General features: G+C 41.3%; 1 protein-coding gene across 2 annotated transcripts in view; it reads right to left on the bottom strand.

Annotated features, from left to right (window-relative positions):
- RNF130 (ring finger protein 130) overlaps positions 1-16,319 on the bottom strand; it is a 133,053-nt gene extending 116,734 nt beyond the window's left edge. Inside the window, exon 1 of one of the 2 annotated variants that reach the window (XM_065874174.1) lies at positions 16,034-16,319. In XM_065874174.1, coding sequence (XP_065730246.1) covers positions 16,034-16,280 — 247 coding nt within the window. In that variant the 5' untranslated portion in view covers positions 16,281-16,319. The remainder of the gene's footprint in view (positions 1-16,033) is intronic. The other variant, XM_065874175.1, reaches the window with a different exon arrangement.
- Between the last annotated feature and the right edge of the window lie 1,127 nt (positions 16,320-17,446).

Below are 17,446 nucleotides of genomic sequence, written 5' to 3'. Positions count from 1 at the left end.
GTAAAACTGCTGTTCATAGCTTGTGCATTCATGCTGGTTTCTTTAAGTAATCTCTCATCCCATTAAAATAATTTATAATTACCCAGCTTTCTTTGCCCTGGTGTTTGCAAACTTAAAAATGTTATAGTTGCTTTCTTCCAAATTTCTAGTCACTTTGCTTTACATCATCAAATGCAAAGACTACTTCCCAGTCCTCAGCATGCCATCCTCCTCAGCAGTGTCAGAGGTAGCAAACCACTTAACTTTTGAGACTATATATATTTCTTTGGTCTCTTTCTTCTCCTTCTCAGTCTTCTTGGCTATCCAGTTGTCCCAGCACCCTCTGTTGAAAAGACTGTTCTTTTCCTCACTCAATTGTGTTGGCACCTTTGTCAAAAATCAATTGATCATAAATTAAGGGTTTATTTCCGGTTCTCAGTTCTATGCCATTGATCTATATGTCTATGCCAGTCCACAGTGACTTGTAAGTTTTGAAATCAGGAAATGTAGCCCTCTAATTTTGTTTTTCTTTTGCAAGATTGTTTTGAAAATTCTGCATCCACATACATTTTGCTGGCCAATTTCTGCAAAAAGCCAGCTGGTATTTTCTTAGGGTTATTGAATCTGTAGGTCAGTTTGGGGGAGTACTGTCACTATAACAGTATTAAGTCTTTAGATCCATGAACATGGGATGTCTTTCCATTTACTTAGGTGTTCTGGAATTTCTTGTGACAGTATTTTGTAGTTTTCAGGGCCAATGACATTTTAAATGATATTAAAAATACATTTTCTAATTGTTTGTTCTGGCCTACAGAAGTACAATTGACTGTGTGTGTGTTTGTATTGATCTTGTATCTAGTGACCTTTCTAAATTTACTCAACTTTAAAAAAAATCACTCTGTAATAATAAATGAGAAACAAAGGTTTAATGACATTTAATTATGGATTAACACAGGCTGCCTTTCTCAATCCATGTCAGATGGTTGTGTATCTCATATGGTATCTGAGGTATCCTGAATGAAGAGTGATTCCACAAATGTAAAGCGGATGTCAGTGACTCCCTCACACATGTGTTTTTTCAGTTTATTGCAAAATAGCATATATACTCAGTTACATGGATTTATACATGATACCATCTACTTTTAACTAAATGTCCCTCATTAAATGGACAATGCCTTAAAAACATCCCTACAAAATAAAGCAAAAATAAATTGGCAGAGCTGACATTTCTACTCCTGTACAACCTCTTTTTAGTTACCATAAAAGGTTTTAAAAAAACCCAACTAATCAGATTTGTAAAAGAAAGCCCCCAAATTAGAAATGATCATGAAACACTATTAGAAATACACTTATTACAGCTGTTATTAGCTATTAACATAAGTGTTAGGCTTTAAGGTACTATGTCAAAGAAGACCAACAGTGTGGTTTAACATTTCTAAGTATAATACATATATTGGGGATAAATGTACACGCACAACCAAAAAAGTCTGTGCCCCAGTACTACAGGGAATGGGTTAGAGAGGGCACCAGTAGACACAGGGAAGCCAGTTAGAAGGCCACAGTCTAGGTAAGAGATTAGAGAAGGTTGCAGTGGATGTGGAGAGAAATAGATACATTTTAGAGATATTCAGGAATTTGGATCAACAGGACTTGGTAATTAATTAGATATGAGGGGGTGGGGGTCTAAAGATGATGTCCTAGTTTCTGGCATAACACACTGGGTAGAAGGTGGTGTTGACTGAAACAGCAAACGTTGGAGGAGAAACAGATTTTTGGAGGAAAGATGATGAACTGTTGTGGACATACCAGGCTTGAAAGAAAATTGAGAGGGAGAGAATAATTCCACTCCCTAAGCATACCTCCAATAAAATGTTATATATTTTATGTAACAAGACATGTACACAATGTTTATGACAGCATTACTTGTAACAGTCAAAAAACAGGCAACCCACATGTCCTTCAACAGCAGAATAGGTAAAATGTGATATATTCATGCACTGGATCACTGACAAAACTATTGCTATATGCAATGACATGAATTTATTTCACCAGTATGATGTGAGCAAAAGAAACTAATCACAAGATGAAAAAGAATACATACCATGATTCTATGTATATAAGTTAAAAAGCAGGCATAATCTCTAGTGTTCAAAGTCAGGACAGTATTTACTTTTGGGGAGGGAGCAAGGGAGAAGTAGTGATTGAAAGGGGACTCCCAGGGAGCTCTGTGGAGCTCATAATGCTCTATTTCTTGACAAGGTTCAGAGTGACGTCAATGTGGTTGCTGTAGTAATTCATCAAGCTGTGGACTTATGATGGTGTATTTTTCTGTGTATGTTATAGCAGACAAATACTGTATGACTCCATTTATATGAGGTTTCTAGAGTAGTCAAATTCATAGAGACAGAAAGTAGAAGGGTGGCTGCCAGGGGCTCGGGGGAGAAGGAAAGGCATAGCTTAATGGGTATAGGGTTTCAGTTTTGCAAGATGAAAAGACTTCTGGAGATTGGTTCCACAACAACGTGAATCTAGTCAACACTACTCAACTGTACATCTAAAATGGTTAAGATGGTAAACTTCATGTTACATGTATTTTACCATAATTAAAAATTAAACGAACAAACGAACCGACCAACCCTTCAATAATTTTCTACTCCTCTTGGGATAAAGCCCAAAATCTTAACACAGCCTAGAAAGTACTGACCCACCTTTTCACCTCTGCTGTATACCACTCTTCCCCTTACTCTCAACTCCTTTCAGTTCCTCAAGCACACCAAGGGTTTCTTTGTACCTTTTGGTCTTCATATATGTTCCTGGCCTGAAATGGTCTTCCTTTCTGTGCCCCTCTTAGTTTAATATCTGCTCCTGCTTTAGCCTCAGCTTAAACATTGTTTCTTCAGAGAAGCCTGCCCTGAGCATCCTAGATTGGATTAGTTCTCTCATTTATGCTCTCTCAGCATCCTGATACCTTCCCCAAGAATTATTATTAAATTATTACTTGTGTTATTATCTGTTTAATGTTTGTTTTCACCACTAGACAATACACAGGGGCTGACTCACCTTGCTTCTTCCACTAGACAGCCACCAGACAGCATGAAGGAACTTCTTGTCCTGCCTGCCATACACGTGTTTAATAATTATTTGCTGAATGAGTATTTGAAGAGCTGTCCCACATGAGTTTAGGATTTCTGATCCAGATGAATTATAGTCTGGTGACAACATGCAAATGAGAAACTGCATCATTGACAATGATCTTTGAGCAATCACAGAAGAGAGACATTAGAAAACTAACCTGTGTAAATAGCACTCCAATATTTATAAACTGATAAAGATGGACTGTGTAGACTATGGGCTAGTTAGGGTACTATTAATCCCTAGAAAAATTTCAGAAATAATTATTCAAGGAATAATTTGTAGACACTTAGAAGAGGAAGCTATAATCATGGGGTGCTTGCACAGGTTTACAATGTGTGGGAGACAGAATAATGCCCTCCTCCCAATCCTCCCAATGTCTCCATCCTAATCCCTGGGACCTGTGAATATGTTGGGTAACATGACAAGAGGGAATTAAGGTTGGTAATCAGTTGACTTTAAAATAAAGAGATTACCTTGGACTATGTGGGTGGGCCCAATGTAATCACAGGGTCTTAAATGTGGAAGAGAGGTAGGAGATCAGAGTCACAGAAAGCTCTGAAGATGCCTCACTGCTGATTTTGAAGATAGAGGAAGGGGCTATGAGCCAATGAATACAGGCAGTCTCTAGAAGCTGGAAAAAACAAGGAAATGGATTCTCCCTCAGACCATCCAGAAGGAATGCAGTCTTGCCCAACACCTTGATTTTAGCCCAGTGAAACCCATTCAGGACTTCTCACTTCCAGAACTGTAGGATAATAAATTTGTGTTCTTTTAATCTACCTGGTTTGAGGTAATTGATTACAGTGGCAATAGGAAAATAACATACTATTAAGCCATAAAAACACACTTCTTCTCCTTCCTAGCAAATCAGAAACAAAGTAAATACAATATATTTGTTTTTTTCCATCGAAGAACTTGATTATGTCTTTTATATCATAAGACAAAGAAATATGTACTAAATGCAAAGTCAATAAAGTAAATTAGAAAATGGTTAAATGCCCTCCCCACTCCCCCAGAAGTGCTGATTAATGGAATAATGTCAATCATTTTAGAAGGTTTTTAGAAACACACTACAAGGGTCTGTTCATTCACACTCTTCGATACTTTTATCAATAACTTAGAGCAGCGTTCTTAACTTTGGGTCCGTGGACCACTTGAGGCCTCAACAGGCATCTGAACCTCTTAAACTTTATTGAAAACTCTGTGTACATATACACAAATAAGTATTTTTCATCAGAAAGGTCCACAGTTTTCATTAAAGTCTTAATAAGAATCCATAATCCCAGAAGGTTAAGAACCACTGACCTACATGAAGACACAGGAAGTATGCTCATCACCTTCATGGGTGACACAAAGCTGCTAGAAAGAGTAAAGACTGGATGAAAAATCAGGATTCAAAAAGTATCCTGAAAGGCTGAATGAACAGGCTGAACCCTGTAAAGGTAAAATCACTTGGCTTAGGGCAGCCTCTATGAAAAAGACCTAGAAGGTCTAATCAGCAGTAATCTCAGTATGAGTCAGTGATTAGGGCTACCAAAAGAACCTACATGACTCTAGGCAGGTGTTCAGAATGATGGAAAAAAAGCATTCTACTCTTCTGCATTGGTGAAACCAAGTTGCAATACTGTTCAATTATGCTTTTCTCTTTGGGCCGCCATAACAAATGACTACAAACCTGGTGGCTTAAAACAACATAAATTTATTGTCTCACAGTTCAGGCCAGAAGTCGAAATGAAGGTGCTGGCAGGGCTGGCTCCTTCTGGAGGCTTCAAGGGAGAAATAGTCCCATGTCTCTCTCCGAAGCCTCTGGTGGCTGCCAGCAATCCTTGGCACTCCCTGGCGATGGCAGCGTAACTCCTATCTCTGTCTACCTCTATCTTCCCATTGTCTCTCTGTATCCTCTCTTCTCCTTATAAGTATACCAGTCACTGGATTTAGGCTCCACCCTAAACTAGTATGATCTTAGCTTGATCCTTAACTACTTACATCTGCAAAGATCCTATTTCCAAATAAGATCACATTCTGAGCTTCCAGGTGGACATGAAGTTTTGTAGGACACTATTCAACTCACTGCATCCTTTAAGTGGAATATTGCTTTCTATGGTTTACAATACCATATTCTTAAGAATGGTCAATAGAAATAGGAATATGAAGTCTAAGGGTTAGAGGACTTGAGTCAGACAAGGAAATTAACTACTGTCTACAAATTTTTGAACTGCCTTTTTTTCCTCCAAAAGAAAAAAAGACTTTCTAACATTCTGTTTTCCAGAGATGAATGTGGTAGATTTCTGTCACTCATTTGTTCAAGCTTGAGCTGTAAAACCATTGGATAGTAATGCTGAGGCCTCAGATGGGTGGTTAGACTTGATGATCACTGATGACTGTTAAGTTCTTAGATTCTAAAATTCCTTCCCCATGTCTCCATCTCCATGGCCCTTTTAACTGGCCATTATACAGTATCAAAGAACCAAAAAGCTCTACTAATACAGCAAACACTGTGTGGGAGAGTAGGAGGTAGAGGTGAGTGGGACGCCAGCAAGAAGGTACACATTGTAAAGAAAACTTAGAAGCCCTAGGAACGAAAGAATAACAGAATACAGGTAGCTTCAGCATGGTGAGCAAGGGTGAGATGAATGGCCTGAGGGAAGGAAAGGCTGGAGCCAGACCAAGCAGCAAGTGCCTTGTATACCACAGTAAGGAGTTCAGATTTCCATTCTAAGGACAATAAGAAACCACTGAAGGGTAGTTTAAGCAAGGAGTGACAGGGTGAAGCTTCAAGATCACTGTGGCTACCAGGGAGAAAAGACTGATGGAAGAGAAAAAGCAGAAAGACCAAAAAAGGGTAAGAGATGGTAGCTGCCTGTACTAAGATGGCAGGAGTGAAAATGGCAAGCAACAGATAGATATGATACACCCTGAAGGTAAACTGTGGAGGATGGATCAGATGTGGAATGTGAGGAAAAGAAGCCAGGATGAAATCTGTTTAAATAACAAGAGCAGACAGCGATGTCATTTACTGAGATGGAGAAGACTGGGGAACAGTGGTAGCAGACTGGAAGGCAAAAAATAGATATATATCAAAAGCTCCATTTGAAGCTTATCAATCTGGAGATGTCTCTGAGAAATTTAAGTTAAAGATACCAAGTAGGCAGTTGAATATATGAATCCAGAGCTCAGAGGAGAAGATTAGGCTAAAAGTAAAGATACAGGAAGCTGTCGCAGGAGGCATGTGGAGAGAAGAAAAAATTGTTGTCACAAAGAGTTCTCTTATTTCTTTACAAGAAAATATTTTTGGATTACTGGATATTGTTAAGTGCCCATTTATTTTTGCTTAAGTTTTATGATCTCAAACCTCAGTCAGTTGGGTTCTAAGATTTTTCTCCAGCAACATTCAGCTGCTTGGGCGACAGAAAGCATGGAGAAGATGAATGGAGAAGATGAATGGAGAGGAGCTCAGATGTTGGGAAAACAGGGAGCTTCTTCAAAGAAAAAAAAATAGGGGGCAGAATTCATTTGCAGTGCACACAGGGGAAAGAGTGGGAATCATACTGTGTACATGGATTAAAAAAGACAAATTCACCCAATGGCATACAGCAAAGTGCACCAGCCCCATTCACCCCATCACTCCCAGTCGCCAGAGGCAACCACTTTTAACTAGCTCTTTTTTAGTTCTTCCGGTGGTCACCTTCCACTAGTTCTAAAAAGGCTTACAGCCATTATTTCCTTGTTTCTCAACTTTAGACACTGTCTGTGGATTTACGATGTCACAAATTGGGATTTTGCTCACTTAACACTTCTCCATCTTCCCCCTCTTCTGATTTTATTATTTCATTATTTTCCACTGCAGTTAAACCTTTCTAGTTTCTGCAATTACAGACTATCTCTTGAATCCTCACCTGTGAGATGAGATGAAGATACTGGCCCTCACCTGTCCCTAATATCTCCTTTCTCTCTTCTATTTCTCCAGCTTTGTCATCTATTTATAATTGTATACTCTTAAGGTTGATAACATTTCCTTTCTGGTCTGCAATTATACAGGTTTCTCTGCTACACAAAAGTCGAGCATTCCTGTGAAACCTTTTGTAAGCCAAAATGGCAAAAAGAGAAGAAGCAATTACTGCAGGACACATCTTGCTAACGGACCCACAAAATAAATCAAGATAGAGCACAGATGCTCACAGACACGGTTCACAGCTACAGCAGCTCAATGTTAAGATGCTGAGTGTCGTTCCGGGGCAGGAGCCTGGCGGGGCCGCTCTCACTGCTCTGGGTGCAGCTGCCTCTACACTGGCTTGTCAGGCTACAAAACAAATGCTGAATGCTATTTTTGCTTCTTGCCTTTTTTCCATTAAAAGCGAAAATCCTCTTCAGATTTCTGAAGAGGAAATCAAAAATAGGTACTAGGGCTTCCCTGGTGGCGCAGGGGTTGAGAGTCCGCCTGCCGATGCAGGGGACACGGGTTCGTGCCCTGGTCCGGGAAGATCCCACATGCCGCAGAGCGGCTAGGCCCGTGAGCCATGGCCGCTGAGCCTGCGCGTCCGGAGCCTGTGCTCCGCAACGGGAGAGGCCACAACAGTGAGAGGCCCGCATACCACAAAAAAAAAAAAAAAAAAAAAAAAAAAAAAAAAAAAGGTACTAATGTAGGTCTTTCATAAAAGCAAAGTGTAAAGCGAACTTTCAAAAAGTGGAGATTACCCATAGTTAAGTCTTCATGCTTTAACTACAGATTGATCTTAAACAGTGAAAGCCAACAAAACCAATAAAAGCATTAATATCATCATGATAAAAATATCATACAAAAGCCAAGTCCTGTCCCTTTCTAGGATTCACTAACTGCTCAAAACGATGACACATTTTAGCTTGATTCCTGTTAAGACAAGAATACTTGGTCTTAGAGTTCCTCTTTTCTTATTGGTGAAAAACATGAGAGTTCCTCTTTTCTTACTGGTGAAAAACATGCCCTCTTCAGTTATTTCTAGTATCTTCCAGTTTTCTACTCATTCTAACCACTGCTTGTAATTCATTCAATTCTTCTTGAAGCTAGGGAATAAACTTAAAATAAATACCAACCTTAGACACATACTTGTTCACTTTAGGGAGTATGACTTTCCCCCTATGGAGAAGGTTTTATATTAAAAATAATTTCAAAAAATGAGAGAGAAAAGAAAATGAGAAATGTCACCCACAATCCAATCAACATAACACTACCATTTTAATTTTTGCATATTACTTTGAGTCCCTGTCCACTGTAAGCATATTTAACACAGTCACAGTTCAATCACTATGTATTTACTTTTGTAGGATATAGCCAGCTTTCACAATGATCCCCTTTAATGGCTGTGTAACATTCCACTAAATAGATATATCATAATTTATTAAACCCACTTGGGAAGCGATACAAGATGTGGTTAAAGTATAAGCTCTGCAGTCAGACAGACCTACATCAAGTCCAAACTCTACTGAATCACCACAGGATTTAGCTGGTGGATTACCTCACTCGCTTTAATTCGTCCAACACTAATTACCAGTGCCACCCTCCTATGTTCCAGGCTCAACACTAAGCACTGAGTATGCCAAGAGTGGACACTGAGACAGGATCTCTGCCTTCAGAAACAAACAAGATAGATATATAATTTCCAACCATGTTAAGTGCTATAAAGAAAAATAACCACTCAGTGCGAGACTGAAGTGCCTTAAATTCCCACCCACAGAATGAGGATATAGTACCACCGAGAGCTGTTACAAGTATTAAATGATAATCCATGTACAGTATTTGGCACCATTCTTGGTACACAGTAGGTACCCAATATATATTAACTATATCACTGCCTGGGATAAAAAGAGAACACCAAAGCAGGAAATACCATCCTCTCAGTATACTCCTTCCTCTGTTAATATAAATCCTATACTTTTTCAGGTTTGAGTTTACTGCTAGAAGTTTGATGTGGGTCTTTTTTAGATCCATTTCTCTCCTTATTATGTTCAAGTTTTCTTTTACCTCCCTGAACAAACTGAGTATATTTGTTATAGCTGTTTTAACATCCTTATCTGCAATTCCATCATTTGCCCCATTTCTGGGACTGTTTCTACTGCCTGTTTCCTGTCTGGTTATGGGTCATGTTTTTCTATTTCTTAGCTTGTCTGCTAATTTTTGATTGGATGCTAGTTTTGGATTTCATGTTTTGGGGAGCTGGATTTTACTGTATTCCTTTAAATATTATTGGGGTTTGTTCAGGATTAGTTACTTCGAATAAATCTGATCCTTTTAAGGTCTGCTTCTAAGCTTTGGTAGGTGGGTCCAGAACAGGCTTTCTCCAGGGCTAATTTGGCCTCACTCCATGCCTTGTGCATCAGGTCTTTCTACTCTGATTAGTGAGAATATGAACTATTCCCAGCCTTGTGCGAACTCCAACAATTCTTCCACCTGCTAAGTTTTAACAGTTCTCCATAAAACGTGCAGATCAGTACTCAACCAAAGGCTTGAGGGTACCCCTTGCAGCTTTCCAGAGCTTGCTCTCTGTGCAGCTCCCTCCTCTCCTATACTTGACCTCCTCACACTTTCAAGCTGCCTTTGCCTCCCTGAGCTCTGAACTCTGTCTCATCAACTCGGGGAGACCACCAGATTCTTTCTGGGTACCCCCCTCCCTGTGCTGCAGCTTGGAAACTCTCCAGGAGGTAAACTGAGGCGGTCACAGAGCTCTGTTGTTTATTTCCTTTCTCTCAGGGATCACTGTCTTGTGCTGTTTTTTGACCTATTTCTAAAACAACTTTGTCAGGTTTTCCAGTCACTTGAGGTGGCAAGATAAACCTGGTGTCTGTTACTCCATTATGGCTGGAAGCAGAACTAATCAAGTTTGACTTCAACTTCCACATTTTCAATGGAACTTCTCTAGACTACAAGTCCAAATAATTTTTCATTTCTCTGATCTCTGTACCATTTACGATCTAGCATAATAACAGAGGCCCTACAGTATATTCTGTCCATCAACACCCCACCATCCCCCATCCCACCATACAGCTTCCAGCAATGCCTGCTATCAGTTTCACTACCAGACCAAGCACCACAGGATTAAATGCAATCACATATTACAGTGGCTTGCTAGTACCAGGCACAGTCCTAGGTGTTTGGCTGAAACAAAGAAGACACTGTCCCTAATTTCCAAGAGCTCACAGTTTGGGACAACTGAGTAATCAAATTCTCACCCATAAATCCATAACATAGTTTTAATGGGAAAAACTAAGGTATAAATGAACCTTTAGAACAGGGATTTTGGGTTGTCAAAAGTTTTCTTAAAGGGCCAAAGAATAAGTAGTTTAGGCTTGGAAGCCATACAGGCTCCTGTAATAACTGCTCAACTCTGCCAGTGTACCTTGAAAGTAACCACAGACATGTGAGTGAATGGGCATGGCTGTGTTCCAATAAGCTCTGTTTACAATAACAGGTGGCTGGCCCCCTGGCTGGAGTTTGCAGACAGCTTGCACCACCTTCTACAATGGCATGTCCTGTTTGTGCCATCCAGACAAGACTGATCTCAACAAGAAAACCAAGTTCTCTCAGGCAGAATTACATACTATGTCTTTTGCACACACCACAGAACCTGTATAACACAAGCACAGAGTAGGTGCTTATCAAGGACTTTTTAATTTACTTCATTTGACATTTGAAGGGTTCCCTTTATTTCACTCAAAATTGCTTCCAGCAGTAAAGAAATCTACACTTACTATGATTTACGGAAAAAAATGAATGCCTAGTGCATAAAATACTCTAAGATGATAAAACAAACAAATGTTGATGATCCTGACAACTTAATTTCATTTTGTAAATAAGTCAAGGTTGCTATACTTAAAAGAACCAGCTGTGAGGACTATCCATGCATCCTAGTGATGTGGACATGGTCCAAAACACTACCAGACTTCTTTGAGAATTATCTAAAGAAAGAGTTCACAAGCACATTAAAAAACTGCATCAAAAATAATTTTCAATTGTCAAAATTAAAATCTATCCAGAAAAGACAAAGATTTGGTATATTGCATGTATTTTTCAAATTGTTCAATCAAAAAGATAATCTCACAAAACAAATTCTAAATGTTTAAATTTGTTTTCATTGTTGTACAGTATGTATGTATATATATATGCACACATACACACCCATGTGACTGGTGTGAAAAAAACAGTAACCTTAATAGTTTTATTCCGGCAGGTTTGTTTAACAAGATTTGTCTTATTACTTTACAGTCACACTTTGTTCAAGATGGAGGGAATCTTGGAAGCCATCTAATCGAACGTTCCTTCAAATGAAGGATTTCCCTTTTGTAATATTCAAAACAATGCTCTGTAGTTTGTTCATCTCTTAAAACTCATAGTCAGAATTGAACATGAACTAAAGGTGTGCTTGGCCTATAACGAAGTGCGACCAGTGCTCCCCAGGATCCAGATGCTCAAACGCATGCAAGATTAGAATGAGCTCGTCAGTGAGCAGGCTTTGTCCTGTGACATGCAGCTCTAAGCCTTATCTCCTCTCAACTCCCTTCCCTGCAGCTATTTTTTTTTTACCCAAATCAAGACTACATATTCATTCCTATTAACTTTTTTCTTAGTTTCAGCCCACCATTCCATATACTGAGATCCTAAGGATCCTGTAGTCCAATATTTCAGTTAAATATGTCATGTCTTTATCAAAATCACTGGCACAACAATCAAAGAACTTCACAATGTGAAGAATAACAGGAGGAAAAATTGAAGGCAACAAGTATAGACAACACTTTGCCATAAAGAGAAACAGAGAAATGGGATGGCAGCAGGATGGATATTTGGTGGGGAGGTCAAATGTTTAAATATATATATTCAAATATTTATATGCTAATGAATCATTCAAAAGCAAAGGAAAAATACAGTATGTGAAAACATTTTCTAAATTGTTAAATTCTAAATTATTAAATTTCAACACAAATATAATTTATCATATATTGCTTGGTCATCTAATTTATATCAAAATCTGGTTTTTAGAGCCTCCAGCTCCTGAATTCTCCTTCCTTTCAGGATCTCTGCTTCTAGGATCACACTTACTTTTTCTCTGAATATTTTGAAATCTCTAACTATATCCAGTAGCCCCTGCCTTTGCCATTATGAAACTGAACATCACATGGCCCTTTTCATCCAAGATCTTGTTTCCACATTAATCGCCTTTACTCTCAGAATTTTAAAAACCAAATTCAGGCTTAATGGATTCTTCCAACAGAATCACATAAAACATAAGAATCTAAGATTTTTAAAAAAATGTTATTGTAATCCTACAGTCAGCAAGATGGCCAAAAAAAGTTTATTATTTGGTAAAATTGCTCTCCAAGCCTGTAACATCCAATCCTGAACATTTCTAGGCTAAGTGGCCATTACCAAATTCTTCCCACCAGCACATCTGCATACAAAATGACATCATCAACAACAGGGCCTTCTCCTCTCCCAACCCCCACGCTAGGGTCAAACAAAAAGTTAGTGTGCACACACATAAAGCACATTTACAATGTCCACTGCACAGTAAATGCTAGCTAGTTTACATTTGTTTCTAGATCTAAGCTCACCCTTTGAGTAAGTAGTAAGAAAGCAACCATGAACAACCACGATCTGTACATAAATATAAGGTGTGTTCTTTCAAAAGTCCATTTCTAAAAATGAATTCTTTATCAGTTAAAATATGAAATTTGCTGTCACCAAACAAATGAATCTCCATTTACATCTATTTAATGATAAAGAATATATTTTCAAAGTACAACACTTGTTTATGAAATATTTTATAAAGTTTAAAGTTTCCAAAATGTACTTTTAAAATACTAAAGCATCTAAGGAAAAAATAGCCAATCTGCCCTTTAAAGATATAGGACAAATAAATCTTGCTCAGTAATTCATACATGCCTAATCAATAGAAACAATGCAAAATAACAAGAAAGGTTTTTATTTTCACAAACCAAGTCATAGATTTAAAATGAGTCATCATGTTAAGCTCTAGGAAAACTGTAAAGTTATTTTGTCTTTATGTTTATTTCTACCAAACATTTGTCCTCAAAATGAATTTTCATTAATTTCCCATCTATTGACCACAGCTGTTTTTTTTGCCAGGAATTCTGTCTCATAACTGTTTTTTGTAATTTGAACATCACTTTGTTCAGTGTCAACACACAGTAAATCTTCAATAAACATGTTAAGAATCAAATTATAAGAGCTTAAGAGTCAGAAGGAATGCATAATTTTTTCTAAAAATACAAAAATTTGAGACTCACTACATCAAGAATATCATAATGTGAAATACCCAAATATTACTCAAATTTTAAACCGTTTTCTTTCTTTTTTTATTTGAGGTATAATTGACATAAGCCATTTTCTTAAACAGGAAAAGTTTTAAGAGATTTCTACCACAATTCTTGTTTTTAAAATACATTGCTGGGACTTCCCTGGCCGTCCAGTGGTTGGGACTCTGCAAATCCCTGGTCAGGGAACTAAAGATCCTGCGAGTGCATGGTGCAGCCAAAAAACCAAGAAACAAAAATAAAATCCTAAATTCCTAAATTCCTGCTGCAAAAGCACAAAAATGTCTTAGATTTCATGTTAATCCATCGGTTTAGAAACAATTTACAGGTAAACTGACATAAAAACCGCCACTAGACTGTGAGATTCAGGAAGAGGAGAGAGATTTGTTTTGTTCACTGCTGTGGCCCCTCCCTCTGCCCCAGTGCCTTGGATGGTGGCTGGTACCAGTAGGTTTTCAATTAGTATTTGCTGGATTGAAAGAACCTATGTTTGCAGACCTCTTAGTACAAAGCCAGACCCAAACCTGCAGGATCCCACCAACACCATGAGAAAACATGGAGCAATCTCATGCTGTGCAGATACAAATTGAGCCTCTAGAGAACAGAGGACAGGAAGAGAAGACAGACACTCAGGGAAACTGACTGCAGACTCAGTTTCCACACACTGCTCCAATGTATTCACATTGATGCCGTGTTTAAACTCCACCAATTTAGAGATTCATTTAGGTTAACAAATCTCCTCTTGTAAGAATGCAGAAATCATTTAAACTTCTCAATAACCTTATGGTGTAAACATTTCACCATTCCACTTTGCAGATGAAACTGAGGCTAAAAGGCCGAATTACTTTCTTAGAGTCACAAAGTACTTTCCCAGTGTCACACAGTTTATGTACAGCACAACTCAGAACCTTTAATCCTTTAATGCTACCACCTCGTTGACAGGGGAATAGGACTAACCTTTACCCACACAACAGTGCCCAATACCTTTCTATCCAAACACCTAAAACAAGTTTTCTTAAAGATGGAGCTTTTGTTTGGGGTGACAGGCAAGCAACAAGTAGTTTCAGAACATGGATCACTTATGAGGTAAGTATCTAAAATGAGGATCATGTATTTGGGGTGCCTGGGGCAATCAAGCCCCAAAGCAAACCACAGATTTCAAAATACTGCACAGGGCCAGCTCTTGCTCTAGAACAGTTTGCCTCTCTCTCTTCCTCTTCCTCCCCTTCCACGTGACCGTCACAGATCTCAGCACCAGAAAATAGACTACCATTGTCAGTGCCATAGTTTGGCAACATTATGTGTCCCAACCACAGTGAATGGCACAGAACAAGCAAGCAAATATTTACTGAATGAACCAAAGGCCAAAGTTGTTTCTGTGGGCAAGGTGGGACCCTAACTGCCTTTTTTAACAAAGTGGAGATGAGAAGTGTACCCTAACACTTGATTACTGGTGTAAAAATGAACTTTTAAAAGGCAGGTGTAAACTGGGGACAGGCTACAGTCAAAGCCTTACCTGATTCTTCTTCCTCAGCTAGATTGCCTCAAAGAAGAAAACAGCTTAGCACGTTAGCATTCAAATACAGATCTCAGAAGGCGCATGATGTTTTAATATTTTAGAGTATAACACCAAACACCATTACCTTATTTAGGTTGCCTAGTTTAGGTCATGTTAACATGAACAGCAGCTTAAAAAAAAGTCCCCTCTCAGCATTCTCAGGGTGAGAGTGGGTGGAGGTTGAGAAGAATAGTAGGCATTTTTCCAAAAAGTTTGCTGTGGGCCAAAAAACAAAATCATACTCCACAGTGTGGGAAAAGTTTCCTTTAAAACATGGCCAGAAATTTATACAAATATATGCTTTATACCAAATAATTAAACAGAGCCTATGATAATAGGAAGACGTAAGGTTAAGCCAAACGCTTCAGAGACAACTCTCGAAAATTTTACCTATTTCCCCTTTGGTAGACTCCCGTGACCTGAAGACTTGGCTACAGGTTCCAATGGGTATTGGATTCTTCATAACGTGTGATTTTCAGGCGTCAAATTACAGTAAAGCTGGTGGGGCAGAATCACAGCCAAAAGCAACAGGGAAGATGCCCATTTTTCTCCTCCACCCTCCTCTCACCTGCCACTTAAGAAAAACGGCACGCTTCTACATTAGAAAAGGGCGTCATCCTTTGAGATTCAATTCAGCGCTAAGTCTGTGATTTCGGGACCGAACCTGCGGATTCCAAAATACAGGTTAAGACCTCATCCATCATGAACTAGTTTTGCGCTCTTCCACCACCTCCTTTGTCTGAGCTGTCCCTGCAAACTCGCAGTTCAATGCCTTCCTGTAAACAAGCTAACTAAACCAAAAGGAACGTTCTAAGTCTTTCTCAAAAGAAGAACCCAACAACGCGTCTGAAGCCTCATCCAGCAGTGAGCAGGCGGGGGTGCACAAGACGGGAACCTCGACCCTGGGGCCGCCCGCCGAGCTGCGCGACAATCCGGGCCGGGGTGGGGGCGCCGCGCCCGCGGCCCCCGCGCCCAGGCTGCGGCTCCCGCGGGGCCAGGGACCGGGGACCATCGCCCGCCGCTTCGCCACGGCTTTTCTCTCCGCTGCCAGGCACTCACCTCCGTGGATGGGCAGCGGCGCCAGCACCTGACCGCGGACCTCGGCCTTGGGCGAGTCGAGCCCATAGCGCCCGCGGTCGATGCGGAATGTGAGCGGGGCGCCGCGGCCGGGCTCCTGCACCGTCACGTTGATGAGCGCCGTGTAGTACTCCTGGCTCGCGTTGTCTGCCCGCGCCGGCCACAGGCTGCAGGTCAGCAGCGCGAGCGCGGCGAGCCGGGCCGGGCCCGCCCGCGCCGCACCGCTCATCGTCCCTCCGGCTGCCGCCGCCGCTGCTCTCGGACCGGGCTCCCGGGCCGGCGCCGAGAGGCAGCGCGGGCGCGGCCGCCGCGGCTGCGGGAGCGCACGCGCGCGGCCGGTGCAGGGCCGGGCACGAGCACGGCCCTCCTCGGTGCCGCGGCCCTGCTGCTCGCCGCCCTCACGTCCGCGGCTCGCCCGCGGGGACGCGCCCATGGGCCCCTTCGGCGAGGACGACGGGTCAGCCCGCGCGCGATAGTCTCCTCCGGGTCCCTCCAGGGCCATGGGGGCGGGCCCTCTCCATTCCCCGGGGCCGGTCCCGCCGAGTGGGGGCGCCTCGCAAGGACACGACAGGGGTGGGAGATGCGCCCGAAGAAGGGTCTCTGGAGCACAAAGTCCCGGTCGCCGAGCTGCTGCCTCAGGCGCGCGCTCGCCACCGCCCCGCCCACTGTCAGCCGGGTGGCACGGCGCAGGCTTGGGGCTCAGCCCCGCCTCCACGCGCATGCGTGCGAGGGCCTGTCCGCTCCCGCCCGCCTGCACGAGGGCCCTAGGAGGCCCCGGCGCTTTCTTAACCTGCGCCCGGCGGTGTTTATACGTCAGGCGTGATGCGCCTAGGATCTGGAGCCTGGGGGCTTTCCAAGGGCCTCTGGAAGAGTTTGAGATGAGGTTACAAAAGAAAAAGAGCTAAAACTTTAAAATTAATTTAAAGATTAAATATCAATGGGATTTCACATTTCAACTGGTCAACTCCAAGTCATATAGTTGGCATCACAGGAGGGAGGATGCTTCTGTGCAAATAAGAGTACAAGGGCTCACTAGGCCCGGATCTTTAAGGACATCTGAGTTATTAGGAAGGACCCCTACAGACTAGATGAAACCTCCAGAGGCCCTTGGACAAGGTGGAGACTGTGGTGAGACTTTCCCCCCACCCCAGACCCCCCAGCACACACACTACCCTATACACACACACACACACACACACACACACCGTATCAGTTAAGCTGTGCACCCTTCTAAAGCATAAATGAAAGGGAAGGGTGAGTCTAGATTTGGGTGTAGCTGAATTCAGGAGCTTATATGATATTGGGCAGCATACTCATCATTGCCATGAAGCGGGGAGGAAGGATGGCATCTCTGACTAGCCAGGCCTGGATCTCCTGCCTCCTATAGTAGAAAGG

The sequence above is a fragment of the Phocoena phocoena genome, chromosome 3 (genome assembly GCF_963924675.1).
Source record: "Phocoena phocoena chromosome 3, mPhoPho1.1, whole genome shotgun sequence".
NCBI classification, from domain to species: Eukaryota; Metazoa; Chordata; class Mammalia; order Artiodactyla; family Phocoenidae; genus Phocoena; species Phocoena phocoena.
Note: the sequence above shows the minus strand (reverse complement) of the source record. Positions and strands in the feature narration are given on the sequence as shown.